This window comes from Callithrix jacchus, chromosome 2 (assembly GCF_049354715.1).
Source record: "Callithrix jacchus isolate 240 chromosome 2, calJac240_pri, whole genome shotgun sequence".
In the NCBI taxonomy this organism is placed as follows: Eukaryota; Metazoa; Chordata; class Mammalia; order Primates; family Cebidae; genus Callithrix; species Callithrix jacchus.
Window position 1 is genome coordinate 93,494,322 of NC_133503.1, and position 22,002 is coordinate 93,516,323.

At 36.6% G+C, this 22,002-nt stretch overlaps 1 protein-coding gene across 4 annotated transcripts in view; it reads right to left on the reverse strand.

Moving 5' to 3' along the window:
* Window positions 1–546: 546 nt before the first annotated feature.
* Window positions 547–22,002, reverse strand: part of COMMD10 (COMM domain containing 10) — a 210,767-nt gene continuing 189,311 nt past the window's right edge. For 2 of the 4 annotated variants that reach the window (XM_078365027.1, XM_078365026.1), the window contains 2 exons: window positions 2,368–2,427; window positions 547–1,476 (listed from right to left, as the gene is read on the reverse strand). In XM_078365027.1, coding sequence (XP_078221153.1) covers window positions 1,357–1,476; window positions 2,368–2,427 — 180 coding nt within the window. In that variant the 3' untranslated portion in view covers window positions 547–1,356. Of the gene's footprint in view, window positions 1,481–2,367; window positions 2,428–22,002 lie in introns of all 4 variants that reach the window. The other 2 variants (XM_008991650.5, XM_002744683.7) reach the window with 1 other exon arrangement.

Below are 22,002 nucleotides of genomic sequence, written 5' to 3' on the forward strand. Positions count from 1 at the left end.
GATCACAAGGTCAAGAGATGGAGACCATCCTGGTCAACATGGTGAAACCCCGTCTCTACTAAATATACAAAAAATTAGCTGGGCATGGTGGCGCATGCCTGTAGTTCCAGCTACTCGGGAGGCTGAAGCAGGAGAATTGCTTGAACCCAGGAGGTGGAGGTTGCGGTGAGCCGAGATGGTGCCATTGCATTCCAGCCTGGGTAACGAGTGAAACGCCGTCTCAAAAAAAAAAAACTTTTAAAATCAATCAACTATGGAAAACTGTAATAGTTGTGTTCTGAAATAATCCAAATTCTCACTTCTTCTAACCAATAGCTGACAAATACATGTACAAACAAGTGTGGGTATAAATTCCATATAGTGAATATGTGAGAGACATTTAACAGTTGTAGTACCCAGATACTTCAAATAAGAAATATGCTTCAATTTCAGGAGCTTTCCTTATTTAAATATAGGACATTTCTGAAATCAAATTTCTTCATGTGAAGAGTCATGTTTGAATTTCTTTTTGGAAACAAGATAGATATTTCATCAATAAAAAATTCATTTTTTTACAGGCAACCGTATTTATTTACATACATTCATGGCATAAAATATACTATAAAAGTATAAAATAAAATAATGCATACTTCAACTAATCCTAAGACACAAAAATTTTATTGACAGAAATCAATTAACATATTTAGAGAAAAAGAATATAAAAGATATCTGATTTGAATAATGACACCCATTTAGCACTCATTACAATTATTTTATTCAAGACCTGATTCTGTCTCTGAAAGTATAAAGTGAATCATTACTAATTTGCAGTATAAAGAAAAGCACACAAAAATCTGGACTATTATTAAATCATTAAACTCAGAGAGAAATTGAAGTCGACAGAGAAGCTCAGACTAGAATTAACTGATACCATGCTACTATTTTACAATTTTTCCTATATTATTTCCAAAGCAAAATATACTCATCATATTCAAATAAAAATGCCAAAGTATATTTGATTGTAGGTGGCTATTTTCTTATTTTTATTCATGTAATTACCAAAGCTCTGTATTCTACTAAGGTACACATCTTATCTTGTATCCATGGACCTTCCTTGATACATTATGGTATAATCAAGCAGGTGAAAACTAAGCAGGACAGGCAAGAAAGCAACACTATGACAGTAAAAACAATATGGTATTCACTTTTGCTTCTTTTAAAGTGAAAGTGTTCTTGTTCTTAATAATTACTGTTGGCTCACAGAACTAAAGAAAGCATATTAGAACTTCAGTACTCTTAACAATGATCTCTCTTGGTTGTTATTTGTCTAAGAAGTGATAAGCCATATAATTTACAAAAAGCAAGGCACTGAATCCTTCAGAAAACACAACCTGGCAATCTATCTTCAATGCAAAATAATGAGGTGGCAGGAGCATGATGAAAAAAACAGTCTTCGAAGACATCATGTAAGGGAATCCAGCTGTGCTTGTATAGTCTCTAGCTATTTAGAAAGACAAAAAAAAAAAAAAAAAAGACATTAGTGAAGGAAGTGAAACTCATATCAAGTATTATTTAGAAACATGCAAATAGAAAGGAAAAAATGGCTTTGGTAACTATGAATATTAAATCAATTCACAGAGCAATAAAATTACCACTTAGAATATTTTTCTTTTCGTGAAGAATATTTTTCTTTTATGTGAAGCTATTAGAATTCATGTTTGAAAATTTAAGTTTTCAAATTTTCAGAGAAGACTTCTTAATACTGCTGTTTTAAGTATCTTCAGCTGTTTCAGTTTAAAATATCACTACATGATAATTTTTTAAATGAGACATAAGGTTTTATTGGGGGGCTTACATACTGGGGTGTGAGTACAGTGGTGGTGGGCTTAACAGGATAACCACAGGCATGGTCCAGTGGCAGTGGGCTGGGCAGAAGAACTGCCTACTTGATAAGATTTTAAAGTTGGGGGGTGGAGAGAGTACATTTTCCTTGATTACAAAATCAGTCTTCAGAAAGAAACATGAAATATACTCACAAATAAATCTCTAAAGGCATGTTTCCCTTTACCCTTGGACTCAGATATTAAAGTGTTTGATATTATATATATTTAAAGTATCAGCATGGCTACGAATCACAAAGTTCATTACTTAATGCTTTATATTAAAGCAACAATCCTACTGTTTTAATTAATTTTTTTTTTCTTCCTGATTTAGTTTTTCAGATTCTCTTCATTTCTGCTATGCTTCCTCTTGTGAAACATAAGGTGTTTTAAGGGAAGTTTAAAGAACTTAGTTCCATATTAGGAAATTTAAAAATAAGAATTAATAAAATGAAAAAACAAGATGAAAAAACCCCACATATTAAAAAATTATTTTAAAAATGTAGACCTTCTTATAGAAATCAAACAACTCCTCGTGATTGAATTCCACAAGAACTTTCTCCAGGCTCTGTAAAGAAGAAAAACAACAAAAAGAATGTAGTTGAACTCAATTTACATCACACTTTTTCTCTTCAGCTAACCTTAGAATATGCCATAAGATTGTTATCTGAGTGTTTTTAAAAAATGCTTACCTGCTTTACTCAATCTCATGATTCCTAGAACTCAAAAATGCACTTAATAACACTCTACTTTAGCAAAACGTCTCAACTCTACGAGTCATCTGTCCTTTAAGATGACTCTATAAAAGTTAATAAAGCATATGCCAGTAAGAGAACAATTTCATTATCTAATTTTTTCAAGACAGAGATAATACATGAGATTATATTTCATCTTTCTCAGCAGTCTGTTTGAAATCTAGTAAATATCATTACACAAAGACACTGGAGGCAGTATATCTGATTGAACTCATCCAGCCATTAATGCCTCACATCAGCACAGCTACTGCCTCCAAGCACTAATCTAGCAGTTGTGATCTTAACATGCTGAGTGTTACCTTCTTGAATGTACAGACTCAGCAAAAGTTCACAATTAACACAACAGTTTCAAAGCCAGGACTTAAATACACTCTTTCCTTTCACTTCACGTACATTAGAGAATCCTTTATGGGTGCTACAGATGCTTAGTAATATTGTGTGTGTATGTATGTATGTATGATGCTGTAGTAAAGTATGACATTAAATTCAACCTAACTCAACTCAATCCCATCTACATTTTTGGTTGATTCTGTACACCGAGGAAACAACTCAAACTAGTTGCTAAAGACTACTCAGATGTATTTATTTCAATCGTCCCTCTGGAGAAGTGAAAGTTAATGAGGAGAGAATGCTAAGAACAGGCTAACTGCTCTGATCACACTACTGTAATCTCATGAAATAAAATGGGCATCATGAACTAAAGTAGAAAACTGATGCAAAATTGAGCCACATAATTAATTGCTGTGGTCATTTCCAACATACTATTAATTCTAGTTCCCAGTTTCTATATTCACTCTTGTTTATCTGTTTTAATGACTTCCATTTCTATTTACAAAGCCAACATTTCAAACCAAATTATCTCCAACTAATTCCAGAAGGGTCAATGGGGCTATGTTCAAAAAACACATCTCACTCTTCATGAAGGTAAGTGTACAGGATCAGATTTCCATACTTCTTCATTTTCTCTTATATATCTATCTAAGTACTTAAGATTTAAAATGAATAAAGAAGTACATCTACTTTAAAGCCTATTCCTTTAGGAATGATATAAAACCATGAAGTTTTCATACTGTGTTAGAAAAATTCATTGGCTAATTGTTGCATATCATTAAAGCTCCAAAGATTTAATCAGCATTATCTAGACATACTATATGTCCTCCTAGCAGTTAAGGAAGGATGATGAACCTAGGTTTATCCTAAAGTTCTGAGAAAAGCAAGGCAAGTTCATTACTCTCACCTCCATCCAAAAAGACAGGAGGTAATGAAGGCTGAATCTGTATGTGAACAACTGATTTGATGTTACCCCTAAAGGTAGCAGTCAAGCCAGGTTCTTGTTTTCTATATTTTGCTTTGCTTTGTTTTAAGGTGGTGTTTCCTAAAATGTTACACTGGGGAAAGAGAAGAAATGTAACTTTAAAACACTTCTTAAAAGAACAACAGCTATAGTGGTAGACTAGGAAGCTACAGGCCCTCTTTCTACCACTAAGATACCAAGTTAACAATACATGGATCAGAATACCTCTGTGAGAGCTTTAGAGACCAGTTGAGAGGCTACAGCACCCACACCATTGTAAAACCAAGAAGCAATTCCAATGAAAGTGGCAGGAAATTTCACAATATGCAGTGCATCCGTGCATGCATGTGAAACAGTGGAGCAACCAAGAAGAACCCACCACCTCCCATACCAGAGCTCCTCCCTCAGGACAGAAACCAAAGAATGAACCATACATCCAACATTCTGGCTTTCTGGGAAATTCCCAAGAAACCAATTTCTGCCTCACTTAAAGAAGGGCACCCACAGGCCCAGCACAAGCATTTGGAAGACACTGAAAACAGAGTTGAGAGGCACATTATAGCTGCAGTTCCACAGGCAGGTGCCAGAGGTAGCAACATATGAGAAAACATTTGAGAGGCCCTAGAACTCCCAGGTGGGCTGATTAGTAAAGGTCTTCCCCTGCACAAACCCAGTATGCAAAGACTGGAGGAGGTAGTTGTCTTTCAAAATGGCCAGCAAAAATAAAAAAGCATACAAAACAGTAGGGAAATATGGCCTAATCAAAGGAACAAAGTAAAACTCTGGAAACTTAACCTAAAGAAACAAAGGTCTATAAGCTATCTGACAGAGAATTTAAAATAACTGTTATAGGGATATCAATGAGCTAAAAGAGAGCCAGGAGTGGTTGCTCACATCTGTAATCCCAGCACTTTGGGAGGCGGAGGTGAGTGGATCACTTGAGGTCAGGAGTTTGAGGCCAGCCTGGCCAACATGGTGAAACCCTGCCTCTACTAAAAATACAAAAACTAGCCAGGCATGGTGGTGTGTACCTTTAATCCCAGCTACTTGGAAGGTTGAGGCAGGAGAATCGCTTGAACCCAGGAGGCAGAGGTTGCAGTGAGCCAAGATTGCGCTACTGCACTCCAGCCTGGGTGATAAGTGAGACAGACTGTTTTGAGAGAGAGAGAGAGAGAGAGAGAGAGAGAGAGAGAGAGAGAGACAGAATGAGAATATGAACACAGGCAACTAAATAAAATCAGGAAAATGATATATGAACAATATGAGAACATCAACAAAAACACAGAAACAAACTAAAAAATAACCAAACAGAAATCCTGGAGCTGAAAAATGTAGTCACTGAACTGAAGAGTTTATTAGTGGTATTCAACAACAGACTTAGGCGGAATGAAGAATCAGTGAACTTGCAGACAAGTTATCTAAAATCACTGAGCAGAGGAGAAAAAAGAAGAAATGTGAAGAGATCCTAAGGGATTTAGGACAACATCATTCAGGTCCACATATACATTATGGGTATTCCAGAATGGAAAGTAAGAAGAGAAAAAATAAGAGAGCTTATCTGAAGAAAAATGGCTGAAAAATCCCCCAGTATGAGATCAGAAATGTACATACAGATCAAGAAATTCACGAGGTCAAGATATCGAGACCATCCTGGTCAACATGGTGAAACCCCGTCTCTACTAAAAACACAAAAAAATTAACTGGGCATGGTGGCGTGTGCCTGTAATCCCAGCTACTCAGGAGGCTGAGGCAGGATAATTGCCTGAACCCAGGAGGCGGAGGTTGCGGTGAGCCGAGATCGCACCATTGCACTCCAGCCTGGGTAACAAGAGCAAAACTCAGTCTCAAAAAAAAAAAAGAAATTCAAAGAACTCCAAGTATGAAAATCCAGAAAGAACTGTACTAAGTTATAGTCAAACTGTGTAAAGTCAAAGATAGAAACCTTTTTTTTTTTTTTCAGACAGACTCTCACTCCATCGCCCAGGCTGGAGTGCATGGAATGATCCTGGCTCACTGCAACCTTCACCTCACAGGTTCAAGTGATTCTCCTGCCTCAGCCTCCTGAGTAGCTGGAATTACAGGCATGTGCCACCACACCCAGCTAATTTTTGTATTTTTAGTAGAAAAGGGATTTCACCACGTTGGCCAGCATGGTCTTGACTTCTTGACCTTATGATCTGCCTGCCCTGGCCTCCCAAAGTGCTGGAATTACAGGCATGAGCCAAGATAGAAACTTAGGAGCAGCAAGAGAAAAGTGATTTATCACATATGAGGAAGCTTCCATAAGATTCTCAGCAAATTTCTCAGCAGAAACTTTGAAGGCCAGAAAGGAGTAGGATGATATACTCAAAGTGCTGACAGGAAAACAAAACCAAAACCAAAAACTATTAATCAGGAATACTGTATCAGGCAAAACAGTTCTTCAAAAGTGAAGGATAAATTAAGCCTTTCCCAGATAAAGAAAAGCCATGGGAGTTCATTACCTGGAGCTGCTCTATAAAAAATGCCAAAGGAAGTCCTTTAAGTTGAAATGAAAGGACAGCAGGCAACAAGACAAAGCTGTACAAAAATATAAGATTCTCTAACAAAGGTAAATAAATGGAAAAATACAGTAATAGGTACTACTGTAAATTTAGTATGTGGAATTTAAATGTAACCCCCCCCCAAAAAACCCAAGAATCTATGTTAATGTATATGTAATCTATAGAAATGTAATTTGTAACATCAATAACAAAGGGGGAAGTGGAGCAGTAAAGGAGAAAACTTTTGTATGTGATTAAAGTTACGTTGTTATCAGTTTGAAATAGAATGCTATAACTTTGAGATGTTTTATGGATTTGCAATGGTAACCACAAAGAAAATGTCTATAGAATACAAACAAAAGGAAGTGAGAAAGCATACTACTAGAAAAAATAATCAATGAAACACAAAGGAAGGCAGTGAAGAAGACACAGAAAGCAACTAACAAAATGGCAATAGTAAGTCCTTCTCTATTAGTAATTACTTTAAATGTAAATGGATTAAACTCCCCAATCAAAAGACATAGACTGGTTGACTAGATAAAATAACATATTCCAACTATATACTGTCTACAAGAGACATACTTTAGATCTAACAATATACATAGGCTGAAAGTGAAAGGTTGGAAAAAGATATTCCAAGTAAAGGGTAACAAAAAAGAGCAGAAGTGGCTACAACTAAAATCCGACAAAATATACTTTAAATAAAAAACCATTACAAGACACAAATAAACACATTATATAATAATAAAAGTGCCAATTTACCAGGAAAATATAACAGTTAAAAATATTTATGCAACAAACCTCATAGCTTTGGTGCATAAATACAGTAAGTTCTCACTTAATCTTGTGTATGTTTTTGAAAACTGCAACTTTAAGTAAAATGACAACAAAGCCATTTTTCCCCTCAACATTATGACAAAATGACATTGAACAAAATGATATTCTTCAAAAGCCTGCTGTACATTGTTTTGCTTCAAGATGCAGTTTCCAAGAACCTATCAACAATGTTATATAAGGATTTACTGTATTTATATGAACCTAAACACATGAAACAAACTTCAAAATTGAAGAAATTGACAACCACACCATAATAGTAGGAGACTTCAATATTTCACTTTCAACAATGAACAGAATAAACAGAAAATCAACAAGGAAACAAAATTTGAATAACCCTACAGACCAAGTAGACCTAACAGACATATAAGAACACTTCAATCAAAAATAGTAGAATATACATTGATAAGCACACACAGAACATTCTCCAGGATAAGACCATGCATTAGGCAACAAAATAAATCTTATATTCCAGAAGACTGAAATCATACAAAGCGTCATTGCATGCATGTATTGTATGTGTTCCACTGTAAAATGGAATAAAACTAGAAACCAGTAGCACAAGGAAAAATGGGAAATCTACAAATATGTGGAAACTAAACACATTCTTATACATTCAATGGGCCAAAGAAGTCATAAAGGGAACTGGAACTGGGAAATACCTTAGGACAAATGAAAATACAACATACCAAAATTTTGGGATGCGGTGAAACTAGTGTTAAAGGGTTAAGTTTACAGCTGTAAATGCACAACATAAAATATATATACATCTCAAGTTAACAACCTAACTTTACCCCCAAGAAACTAGGGGAAAAAAAACAAAAACAAAAATAAAAACTAAGGGCAAAGTGAGCAGAAGGAAGAAAATAATAAAGATTACAACAGAGATAAATGACATAGAAAATCAAAAAACAATATAAAATTTGGAAGAAATTAAGTTAGTTTTTTAAAAAGATCAACAAAACTGACAAGCCCTTAGCTAGATTAATTAAGAAAAAAAGAGAAGACACAAATAACTAACATAAAAAATGAAACAGAGGACATTAAAATGGATGTCATAGAAATAAAACAGTTATAAAAGAACACTATAATCAACTGTTTGCTAACAAGTTGGATAACCTAGACAAGATGGATAAATTCCTAGAAACAACCTATTAAGACTAAATCATGAAGAAATAGAAAATATGAACAGATCAATAATGAATAAGGAAATTGAATCAATATTCAAAAACCCCCAACAAAGAAATGCCCAGGACCAGATGGCTTCACTGGAAAATTCTACCAAACACTTAGAATTAACATCCATTGTCCTGAAACTCTTCCAAAAACTTGAAAAAGGGAGGTACTTCCAAGCTCATTCTAATGAGGTCAGTATTACCCTGGTTCCAAAGCCAGAGAAAGACACTACAAGAAAACTATAGACCAATTATCCATGGTAAGTATTGATGTAAAAATCCTCAAGAAAACACTATTAAAGTCAAGAGCACATTAAAAGGCTTATACACCATGGTATAATAAATATCATTATACAAGTGGTATTTATTTCTACAATGCAAGCCCGGTTCACCATAGGAAAATTGAGTAGTGTAATACACTACATTAACAGAATAAAGGTGGAAAAACACATAATCATCTGAATTGATTCAGAAAAGCATCTGACTTACGTCTGTTGAATCATTGCCATTTCTTTTTCAATCCATAATGACTTAGAGAAGACTATGGGGAATATAGCAGTGGTAAGTGTTTCATGTCTATATGAAGACAGTAAATACTCCAGTTTCCCAAGGGGTGGCCCAGGGCAGTTGTTTTTTGGGGTAAAAAGAATGGAGCTTAGAAGTGCAGGTTATAAAGGAAAGGGTGGTAGGCCAAGGATCAATCCCCCACATTATCATGTTTTGACATGCAATCCTGAGGAGTCCAGAAATTTTAAATTTAAATCTCTTTCCAAGATATCATGAACATATCTTATCAAGGAAGGAGTATAGAGCACAATTAAGAGTTTGGTAGCTTTTTGTGAGGCTGAGGTGGGAAGATCACCTGAGATCAAGAGTTCAAGACCAGCCTGACCAACAAGGAAAAACCCCATCTCTACTAACAATACAAAATTAGTCAGGTGCAGTGGCACATGCCTGTAATCCCAGCTACTTGGGAGGCTGAGGCAGGAGAATTGCTTGAACCAGGAAGGTGGAGGTTGCAATGGGCCGAGATCACGCCATTGTACTCCAGCCTGCGTGAAAAGAGCGAAACTCTGTCTCAATTAAAAAAAAAAGAGGTTGGTAGCTTTATTAATGACTTTCACATTTATACATATGATATGGGTTTCCATTTTTACTCTTGCTTCAGGTCTTACAAATATTAGGAATGAGTCAGATCAAAAGCTGCCCTGGAGCCATTGCCTTTTTAGGAGGAAAACACATTCAGCTTTCCTTAGGACTACAACTAGGAAGTCACAAATTTGCTTATAAAACCAGAATTAACTAATTTCATTTTTCACTTGTCATAAAATGTATGGAATGTTTTATCCATTAATTAAGTATATTTTCAAACAATTTATCTTCAGTTTAATGTCTGAACACAAATCAGTGGCAGCCCCCACCCAACAAAGATGTATGAAACGCATTAAGTTCAATGAGAGTTCAATTATTAGTATTTAAAAGGTGTTTCTCCTTGGATTGTCTGGCTCTACATATTTCGTCCTTAATTTTATGTACTTCTGGTCTTTAAGTCAACTCATAGTTCATTGCTATCTTTGTTAAGGGAAGAAGAAGAGAAAATAAAATTAAATTCAGACCTGTCATCTTAGTTATCAGTAGCAACTCTAACAACAGATTTCATGGAGGAAAATGTAGAAACTGCTGGTTAAAGTAGTTTTATAGGCTGAATCTGACAATGTGACAATGTATATAATTATCTATGTGCTTCCTGCCTATCACTGTCATTAGATAATGGAACTTGACTATTTGGCCTTACTTTTTCCTCAGAGTCAGAAAGATAGTCTGGAAAATAAAATGTAACATATTATGTCATACTGAATAAGAAGAGAAATATCTTAATGGCATAAACTACAGCTGTGAGATATGAAAATACATCCTCATCTTGTCATCCATAAACCAAAACTATCTTGAATTAAACCAAAGAAAGAATATCTGTCTAAATACAAATATATACACACACATACATACATACACCCCTTTAGATGGTACTGTGCCTAGTTTTTAAAAACAGCCAAGTGTGGCCATCATGGTGGCTCACCCTTGTAATCCCAGCACTTTGGGAGGCCTAGGTGGGTGGATCACAAGGTCAGGAGTTCAAGACCAGCCTAACCAACAATGGTGAAACCCCATCTCTACTAAAAATACAAAAATTAGCCAGGTACAGTGGTGGCCTGTAATCCCAGCTACTCGGGAGGCTGAGGCAGGAGAATTGCTTGAAACTGGATGGTGGAGGTTGCAGTGAGCTGAGACTGCGCCACTGCACTCCAGCTTGGGAAACAGAGTGAGACTCCACCTCCAAAAAAGAAAAGCCAAGCCAAATGTTTAACAAAAAAGTTAATGACATTACATCTCCATTCTTACAGAAACCAGATACAAGGATACTTTCATAAAATGCAAAATTGGTTTTTAGGTTAAAAGATTTTAAAGAATTAAATTTGCTGATCATCCTTTTTGTTTTCTTTTTTGAGATGGGGTCTTACTCTGTTGCTCAGGCTGGAGTACAATGGTGTAATCACAGTTCACTGTAGCCTCGAACTAACTCCTGGGCACAAATGAACCTCCTTCTCCAGTCTGTAAGCAGCTGGGACTAGAAGTGCACTACTGTGCCTGGTAAGTTATTTTTAATGTTTGTAGAGACAGAGTCTCACTAAATTGCCCAAGCTGGGCTCAAGTGATCTTTCCACCTTGGCCTTCCAAAGTGTTGGGATTACAGACATGAGCCACTGCACCTGGCCTTTGCTGATAATTGTAACAGAAAATCTTTCAAAGGAATATAATAAGTGGATATGTAATAAAATTATTTCTGGAAGGACTTTTTGTTGGTTGTTTAACAGCAGTATCAATGGATACTGCTATTATGCAGTATGACTAATAGGAAACATTTACCAGATTTGGTTAAAAAGTTATTTTGTGATGGCCAGATAGGCCAAGATATCGATATACATACATACACTTCCAGACTAATGAATAATTTTTAAAACATAAAGTTAGTAAATAAGGCAGGGTTTTTTTTTCATTGCTGTTATTGTTTTTGTTGTAGGTACAGAGAATGGTTGTTTTTGTAGGAGGGGTGATAAATTTGTACTGAGTCATCAGCAGGATTGCATGGTTCCTCTTGAGATAAAAGTATTTATATGTAAGATGTTTTGGAGGCTACTGCAAATGACACCTGCTCAAGTGAGAAGAATAAAGCAGTATAACATTTTTCTTAGGCTTCCATTCTTGGTTCTACAGAATCTTCTCTAATCTAACTTCCTGGTTTTCATTTCCACAAAACCTACTATATGCATGTGTTTATTCCTCGTCTATAAGCTGTGAGTTTTGGTTCCGATATGGTTTGAATTGTGTTTTCAAAATTTGTAAGTTGAATTTCTAACCCCTAGTACCTCAGAAAGTGACTTTATTTGGAGATAGAGCTTAGAGGTAATTAAGGTAAAATGTAGTCATGAGGGTGGCCCTCTCATCCAAATGAATGATATCCTTATTAAGAGACAAGGATACACAGTCAAGGTGGCTGAATAGGCACAACTCTGGTGCACAACACCCAGCGAGAGATGCAGAAATGGAGAGATCTCCTAGCTCCAACCGACATACCACGTGTATTTCAACGGGTCTGGTCAGATGGTGAACAAAGCCTAGGCAGGGCAGACTGAGGTGGGGAGGGGTGCCAGAAAGTGTATCTGACCAGTGAGTCTGAGGCTCCCCCTCTGGCACTCTGGTCTAGATACAGCACTTCCTCCAAAGCCTCAGCAATACACAGAACAGGAAATCTTTGCCAATCAAGTGCCGGGAATTACAAGCGCAGAGTTGAATAATAATCCAGGACATTGTCCTGGATTGGCGCACAGATCTTGAGCAAATGCATAAGCCCATAAGCTGGCTGGGAGAGTCTGTGGACTGAGCTATGGCCCCCTCCCAATGCCCGGAGAGAGAGGGAACTGAAAGCAGGAAGACAGACAGAGCAGCTGTGTGGGCCCCTCCCCCATGGCCAGAGAGAAGGAGAGCTGAAAGTGGGGAGACAGACGGTATGGCTGGGTGGGTCCTTACCCTCCCCCACAAACCCCAGAGTGCTGAAGCACTAACTCTGGCAGATTACACGGCCAGTGCCTCAGTCTGAGCTGAACCCTGAATGATCCAGCCCTGTGGAGGAAAGACGCAACCCACCATTAAAGAGGTGGGACTCGGCTTCATATTTTAACAGAAAACACAGGAAGCCTACGTAGCAACAAGATGGTGTTCTTCACCATCTGGAAGCCTCCAGGTCAGCAGAATTGGCGGGCATAACCTCCCAGTGTATACAAAAAAGACACAGGAAGCTTACTGAGTAACCTGAAGGAGTCCCTAGAAACCCAGTAGTGCCTCGACAGGCAGACAAGTGATCTCATCAAGCAGTTCCCTGAGATCAGAGCCAGGCAAATCCACAAAGATGGGAAAAAACCAGCACAGAAAAGATGAAACCATCAAAGACCAGAACACCTCATCTCCTTCAAGGGATCACAACTCCTCAGCAACACGGGAACACAACACGACCGAGAAAGAGTGCGACGAATTGACAGAAACAGGCTTCAGAAGGTGGATAATAAACTTTTCTGAGCTAAAGGAACACATTCTAACTCAATGCATAGAAACCAAAAACCTTGAAAAAAGGTTAGATGAAATGCTAACTAGAATAATCAGCCTAGAGAGGAACATAAACGACTTGATGGAGTTGAAAAACATAGCATGAGAACTATGTGAAGCAAACACAAGTTTTAATAGCCAAATGGATCAAGCAGAAGAAAGGATATCATATTGAAGATCAATTCAATGAAATAAAAAGACAAGGCAAGATGAGAAAAAAGAGTAAAAAGAAATGAACACAGCCTCCAAGAAATATGGGATTATGTGAAAAGACCTAATCTATGCTTGATCAGTGTACCTGAGTATGATGGGGAGCATAAATACAAGCTGGAAAACATGCTCCAGGATATTATCCAGGAGAACTTCCCAAGCCTAGCAAGGCAGTCCAACATTCAAATCCAAGAAATAGAGAACTCCACAAAGATATTCCTCAAGAAGAGAAACCCCAAGGCACATAATTGTCAGATTCACCAGGGTTGAAATGAAGAAAAAAATGCTAAGGGCAGCCAGAAAGTAAGATCAGGTCACCTACAGAGGGAGGCCAATCAGACTAATAGCGGATCTCTCGGCAGAAACCTTACAAGCCAGAAGAGAGTAGGGGCAAATATTTAACATCCTTAAAGAAAAGAACTTTCAACCCAGAATCTCATATCCAGACAAACTAAGCTTCACATGTGAAGAAGAAATAAAATCCTTTATGGACAAGTAATTACTGAGAGATTTTGTCACCACCAGACCTGCCCTACAAAAGCTCCTGAAAGAAACACTAAGCATGGAAAGGGACAAATACCAGCCACTGCAAAAGCACACCAAATGGCAAAAACCAAAAATGCAATCAAGAAAATAAGTCAATGAGTGGGCAAGAAAACTAGCCAGTAACAAAATGGCAGGATCAAATTCACACATATAATATTAACATTGAATGTAAAGGGCCTAATGCCCCAATCAAAAAACACAGACTGGCAAACTGGATAAAACATCAAGACCATTGGTGTGCTGTATTCAGGAAACTCATCTCACATACAAAGACATTCACAGACTCAAAATAAAGGGATAGAAGAAGACTTACCAAGTAAATTGAGAACAAAAAAGAGGAGGGCTTGCAATCCTAGTCTCTGATAAAACAGATTTCAAACCAACAAAGATCAAAAGAAACAAAGAAGGGTATTACATAATGGTAAAAGGATCACTCCAACAAGAAGAGCTAACTATCCTAAATATATATGCATCCAACACAGAAGCACCCAGATACAAAAAGCAAGTCCTTAACCACTGAAAACAAGATTTAGACTCCCACACAATAATAATGGGAGACTTTAACACTCCACTGTCAATATTAGACAGATCAACGAGACAGAAAATTAACAAGGATATCCAGGACTTGAATAGAGAGCTGGACCAAGTGGACCTAATAGACATATACAGAATGCTCCACCCCAAATCCGCAGAATATACATTTTTCTCAGCACCATATTGCACTTACTCTAAAATTGACAACATAATTGGAAGCAAATCACTCCTCAGCAAATGCAAAAGAATGGAAATAATAACAGCCTATCAGACAATAGCGCAATCAGATTAGAACTCAGGATTAAGAAATACACTCAAATCTGCACAACCACTTGGAAACTGAACAGCTTGCTTCTGAGTGTCGACTGGATAAACAACAAAATGAAGGAAGAAATAAAGATGTTCTTCGAAAAGAATCAAAATGAAGATACAACTTAACAGAATCTCTGGGAAAGTGTCAAAGGGAAATTTATAGTAATAAATGCCCATATGAGAAACAAGGAAAGATCTAAAATTGACACCCTATCATCAAAATTGAAAGAACTAGAGGAGGAAGATAAAAAAAAAACTCAAAAGCTAGCAAAAGACAAGAAATAACTAGGATCAGAGCAGAACTGAAGTAGAGACACACAAAAAAAAATTCAAAAAATCAATAGATCCAGGAGCTGGTTTTTTGAAAAAATTAATAAAATAGACCACTAGCCAGGCTAATAAAAAAGGAAAGAGAGAAGAATCTAATAGATGCAATAAAAAAAATAAAGGGGATATTACCACTGATCCCACAGAAATACAAACTACCATCAGAGATTACTACAAACAGCTCAATGCACATGAACCAGTAAACCAGGAAGAAATGGATAAATTCTTGGACACTTGTACTCTACCAAGACTAAACCAGGAGGAAGATGAAACCCGGAATAGACCAATAACGAGGGCTGATGTTGAGGCAGCAATCAATAGCTTATCAACCAAAAAAAGTCCAGATCCAGACGGGTTCACAGCCGAATTCTACCAGATGTACAAAGAGGAGCTGGTTCCATTCCTTCTGAAACTATATCAAACAATACAAAAAGAGGGAATCCTCCCCAACACATTTTATGAGACCAACATCATCCTTATACCAAAACCATGCAGAGACTCAACTAACAAAGAAAACGTCAGGCCAATATCCATGATGAACATTCACACAAAAATCTTCAATAAAATACTGGCAAACTGAATGCAATAGCACATCAAAAAGCTTATTCATCATGATCAAGTAGGCTTCATCCAGGGGATACAAGGCTGGTTCAGCATATGCAAGTTCATAAACGTAATCCATCACATAAATGGAACCAAAGACAAAAACCACATGATTATCTCAATTGATGCAGAGAAGGCCTTCAACAAAATTCAACAGCCTTCATGCTAAAAACTCTCAATAAACTAGATATTGACAGAACATATCATAAAATGATAAAAACTATTTATCACAAACCTACAGCCAATATCATACTGAATGGGCAAACACTGGAAGAATTCTCTTTGAAATCTGGCACTAGACAAGGATGTCCTCTCTCACCACTCCTATTCAATGTAGTATTGGAAGTTCTAGCCAGAGCAATCAGCCAAGAAAAAGAAATAAAGGGTCTTCGATTAGGAAAGGAGGATGTCAAACTGTCTCTATTTGCAGATGACATGATTGTAAATTTAGAAGACCCCACTGTCTCACCCCAGAATCTTCTCAAACTGATAAGCAACTTCAGCAAAGTCTCAGGATACAAAATCAATGTGCAGAAATCACAAGCATCCCTATATACCAATAACAGACAAACAGAGAGCCAAATCAAGAGGAACTCCCATTCACAATTGCTACAAAGAGAATAAAATACCTAGGAATACAACTAACAAAGGATGTAAAGGACCTCTTCAAGGAGAACTACAAACCACTGCTCAATGAAATAAGAGAGGACATAAACAGATGGAGAAACATTCCATGCTCATGTTTAGGAAAAATCAATATTGTGAAAATGGCCATACTGCCCAAAGTAATTTGCAGATTCAATGCTATCCCCCTATCAAGCTATCAATGACCTTCTTCACAGAACTGGAAAAAAACACCTTAAACTTCATATGGAATCACAAGAGAGCCCACATAGCCAAGACAATCCTAAGTATAAAGAACAAAGCTGGAGGCATCATACTACCTGACTTCAAACTATACTACTGGTACCAAAACAGAGACATAGACCAGTGGAACCGTACAGAGGCCTCAGAAGCAACACCACACATCTACAACCATCTGATCTTTGACAAACCTGACAAAAACAAGCAATGGGGAAAGGACTCCATGTTTAATAAATGGTGTTGGGAAAACTGGCTAGCAATGTGCAGAAAGCAGAAACTGGAACCCTTCCTGTCACCTTACACTAAAATTAAAGATTTAAACATAAAACCTAACACCATAAAAACACTAGAAGAAAATGTAGGCAAAACCATCCAGGACATAGCATAGGCAAGGACTTTATGACTACAACACCAAAAGTAATGGCAACAAAAGCCAAGATAGACAAATGGGATCTAATTAAAATTCAGAGCTTCTGTACAGCGAAAGAATCCATCATTAGAGTGAACTGGCAACCAAAAGAATGGGAAAAAATTTTTTCAGTCTACCCATCTGACAAAGGGCTAATATCCAGAATCTACAAATAACTAAAACAGATATATAAAACAAACAAACCCATTCAAAAGTGGGCGAAGGATATGAAAAGACACTTTTCAAAAGAAGACATATATGAGGCCAACAAACATATGAAAAAATGCTCATCATCACTGGTCATCAGAGAAATGCAAATCAAAACCACACTGAGATACCATCTCATGCCAGTTAGAATGGTGATCATTAAAAAATCTGGAGACAACAGATGCTGGAGAGGATGTGGAGAAATAGGAACACTTTTACATAGTTGGAGTGTAAATTAGTTCAACCATTGTGGAAGACAGTGTGGCGATTTCTCAAGGACGTAGAAATAGAAATTCCATTTGACCCAGCAATCCCATTACTGGGTATATACCCAAAGAACTATAAATTGTCCTAGTATAAAGACACATGCACATATATATTCACTGCAGCCCTGTATACAAAAGCAAAGACCTGGATCCAACCTCATCAATGATAGACTGGACAAAGAAAATGTGGCACATATACACCATGAAATACTATGCAGCCATAAAAAATGATGAGTTCATGTCCTCTATAGGGACATGGATGAATCTGGAAACCATCATTCTCAGCCAACTGACAAAAGAACAGAAAACCAAACATTGCATGTTCTCACTCATAGGCAGATGTTGAACAATGAGAACACGTGAATTCAGGGAGAGGAGCATCACACTGTGGGGGCAGTTGGCGGGCTCTAGGGGAGGGACAGCGGGGGGTGGGGAAGAATAACATGGCGAGAAATGCCGCTTATAGTCAGAGGGGGAATAGAGGCAGCAAACTACCTGGTTATATATGCACCTATGCAATAATCCTGCATGACCTGCACATGTACCGCAGAACCTAAAGTTAAAAAAAAAAAAGAGACAAGGATACAGATACATACAAAGGGAAGACCATGCAAAGACATCAGAGAAAGACAACCATTTACAAGCCAAGGAGAGAGGCTTTAGAAAAAGCCACATTGATTTTAGACTTCTAATCTCCAGAATTGTGAAAAAAAAATTTTCTGTTGTTTAAGCTACCTTGTTTATGCTACTTTGTTATGGTCGCCCTAGCAAGCTAATATAAGACCCATCACCTCTTCTGGGATAGATAGAAGAGATCTTTATTATAAGAGCAATGTAATGTCATTAGAGTTTTAGATATGAGTGATATAATCATATTTATATATTTAAGAACTCACTTTGGCTTTTATTTGGAAATGGATTAGAACTGGCTGAACTGTATGTGTAGAAACCATTTTGGAGGCTAACACATGAGTCCAGGCAAGACACAGTGACTTGATCAAATGTGATGGCAGCAGTGACACAAAAAAGTGAAAAATTTTGGGGTAATGTTCAGAGGTAGACAAGACAGCACTTGATGACAGATTTCAATTGGGATGAAGGGCAGTGAAAAAATAAAAGGAGTGAAAAGTGACTCTCAGGTTTCTGGCAGAAGAAGCTGGAGGGATGGAACTGAGATTAGAAACTCTAGAGCAACAGATCTGAAAAAGGAAAGGATCCAAAGTACAGTTTCAGATACAATTAGCTTGATATGTCTGCAAGATTTCCTTGAAAATATGTAAGTATGGAAAGCCAAAAAGGAGATTTAGGTAAGGGATAGATATTTGGGAGTCACTGATATCTTGATGATACTTAAAACCATAAAAATGCATAAAATTACCCAGGAAAAGAATGTATTTTTCCAGATCATATGGGACCAAAAAAAAAAAAGTATGAAAAGAGAGGTAGTCTGAGGCGGAGCCATAAGGAAATTCCAATATCCAGGGTGAGTTGGTGTTCAATAAATGTTGAATATCGCCAGCTTCATTAATGTTTTCTGCATAGTATTTTGAAATGTACAGTGGACATGCATTACATGAATCAAAATAACTCAGTGAGTATACGGGCAATACAACTGGATGGCATATTTTAAAATCCTCCATTTTTCTGTAAAACCCATTGAAGTCACTAATATTGTTAACTAAACATACAGAGACTGGAAGACTTACTCTCTTCTGCTTGAACATACAAGATTACAACTAGGAACTTAAGAAATCCATTACTTATATTGTCTATGCTGATCTCATGCATTAGTACCAAACTCAGACTTTCTGCACCTAATCTAAAAACAATGCAAAGTGAAAATGAAAGTGCAAAGATTAATATGCTGTCAGTTTTTTAAAAGAGAAGAAAGATATATTTATTCACCCATTCCTTTTTATTTTTAATTTGTAATCCTATCTATGAGTACCTGGATAATGTTGCACATAACCATTAGCAAAATTCCCATGGAAATAGAATTTAGTAAGATCTTCAGAAAGGTTTGACTTGATGAAAGCTGACACTAAAAATACCCTCTGTTTTCCCATTAGTTAGGAATTAGGAACACAATACATTTTTCAAGAGAGAAATGCATTAACCTCTTCACAAATTACCCAAGCAGAAATATCCTCTAAATAATACAGATATAAACAGATAAGAATTAAACCAAATTTACGTTGCTTAGCTTTCAACCTCAAATTGGCTATCAGAATTAAAAATGATACAATTATCTTTTCACCTAGAAAATCAGGAGATAGAATATTCCAGTAAAAGAAATACTACTAAATTCTTGGACAAGTTGAATGTGAAAATACTTTGCTGGGTATTTAAAGAGGAAGTTTTCTTTTTAGTTATAGAAATAAAAGGCAGAGATAAAAATGTAAATAATATTTCAAGTCTTACTGAATGAGTTTATATAACAAAACTCATTAGGTGCCATTTACTAAATATGTCTATAGGTATATTCTCTATAACTATATATAATTATAGATGATTGTAAATAAATTCCAGTATCACTATTATTATTTGTTGACAATCTTTACTAAGTATTATTGTTCCAAAACCTAGGGATATAATTTCAGCTCCACCACAGGCTAAACAAACCATGAAACTCTACTCATATGTACAACCGTTAGTCATTTCTGTCATCCACAACATTCAGTCATTCAATAAATATTAAAAGAATAACAATTGCTGTCCAAGAAAAGTGCTCACGATACAAAGATGAATGTGCCATGGCAAGGAAGAGACTCTTCACCAAAGAAAGATCTCTATGTTTGCAGGTTGCTGTTTTTAACTAAGCTGCCAAATATGGGAAGAATTGTACATGAGGCAGTGAGGAAGAAAGGGATTATCTTCTCATCTTTCTAACCCATGAAATCAATATTGGCAACCACAGGTTCAATAACTGATGTCATGATCAGCTCTGACTCAAAGGGCATACCAGCCTGAGAAGGTACAAGCAAATCATCTTAGACAGAGTGAATGAACAAATTTCCACTTTTCTGTGATGCAGCCTGACTACATTATCTCCCAAGATTCTTTTTAATTCTATGATTCAAGAATGCTGAAAAGTACACCTATGTATGCAAGTTAAACTAGTGAATGGAGGTAGGTAGAACCACAAAATGTCAGTAAGAAAACACTTCAGCAATATCCTGGCCCAATCCTCTTATTTAATAGATGAGGAAAATGGTGCCCCTATAGGTGAAATAACTCATAAAATATATAAAAGTGTAACATGTCATTGCTCTTTCCCTGCATTACTGTGGTAACTTGAGGTTGTTATAGTACTTTCACCAGTATATGAAGATGATATATAGGACCTACATCTTAATTAGTTTGCACAATTACTTCCATTCAATAACTCATTCTATACAGAAATATATAAAAGCTTTGCTGAAGGTTAACATTTTGATAAATACAGCTGATGGGATGTCACACTGTCTTACATAATAAGAGGCATAATGCAAGGTTAAAGTCTTCAATTTCTCAAAAATGGTCAAAAAATATAATCAAATCTCTTTGTATCTGTTACACCAATTAGACTAACAAAATTTTCACAGCCACTGTGCACATTTTACAAACGTTAATACAATACCATTGCCAAGTTTAAAAAGTTAGGTTTTGTTAAGGTTAAAATTATAATTCCAAACAAAAAAAGCCCAGTAAATATACTAAATAATGATCATTTTCACCTGAATTTCAGCTGATCTCTGTTGGGAGCTCAAGCCCCGTGATTCCAAAGACTTCATTAAAACATTACACAGTCCAGCATTTCAAAACCTCACAGGAATGTCCCCACTCTTTAAGAAGGGCACTGGGCAAACTGAAATGCTCGAGCTTACATCAAAGTTTTTGAGCTTACAAAAGACAACTGCAACAAATACATGGAATACACCACAAAAGGCATTTTCCCAGTGTTAAATCACTCAAATTATAACTTTATTTTTGAAAAGTATGATTTAGCAAAAGGATTACATATTTAAGAATATAAGCAGCAAAAACAAATTCTAAACTTCTTAGCATGGCGTTCAAGACTTCCAAAATCTGGCCTATGACTCCTACAGACTCATCTCTCAACATCCTTTTAATGCACTGCATGTGCAGGCAGTACGGAAGTATCAGTAGTGTTTTACGTACTGCTCTCTGGGTCTTTGTTCATGCTGTCTCTTGTGTTCTCCTAACAGTGCTTCCAATTACATGCATGTACATTCTGGTGCACAAGCAAACGCGCGCACGCGCGCACGCGCACACACACACACACACACACACACACACAAAGAGGGTGATTCATTTGGCTAGATCTTCTAGTATAGTGCAGTTCACATTATATCATTTTTCCTCTTAAGAAAAAAAGACAAATATGGAAAATATCAGAATAAGTGGATTTTGTCTAAAAGATTTCAATATTTTCCAATTATATTGTAGTATTTGTCCTCAATGATGATAGTAATCTTGTAAATCTTGTGTACTTAGAAAACATATGGGCTAAACAGTACAGTAGTTTAACTCTAGGTGTTTATTCTCTAGATTGCTTAAAAAGTAGCATTTCACACTTGAAAGTCCCCACCTCAAGCTGGTTAAACCAGAAGTTTTTGTGTTTTA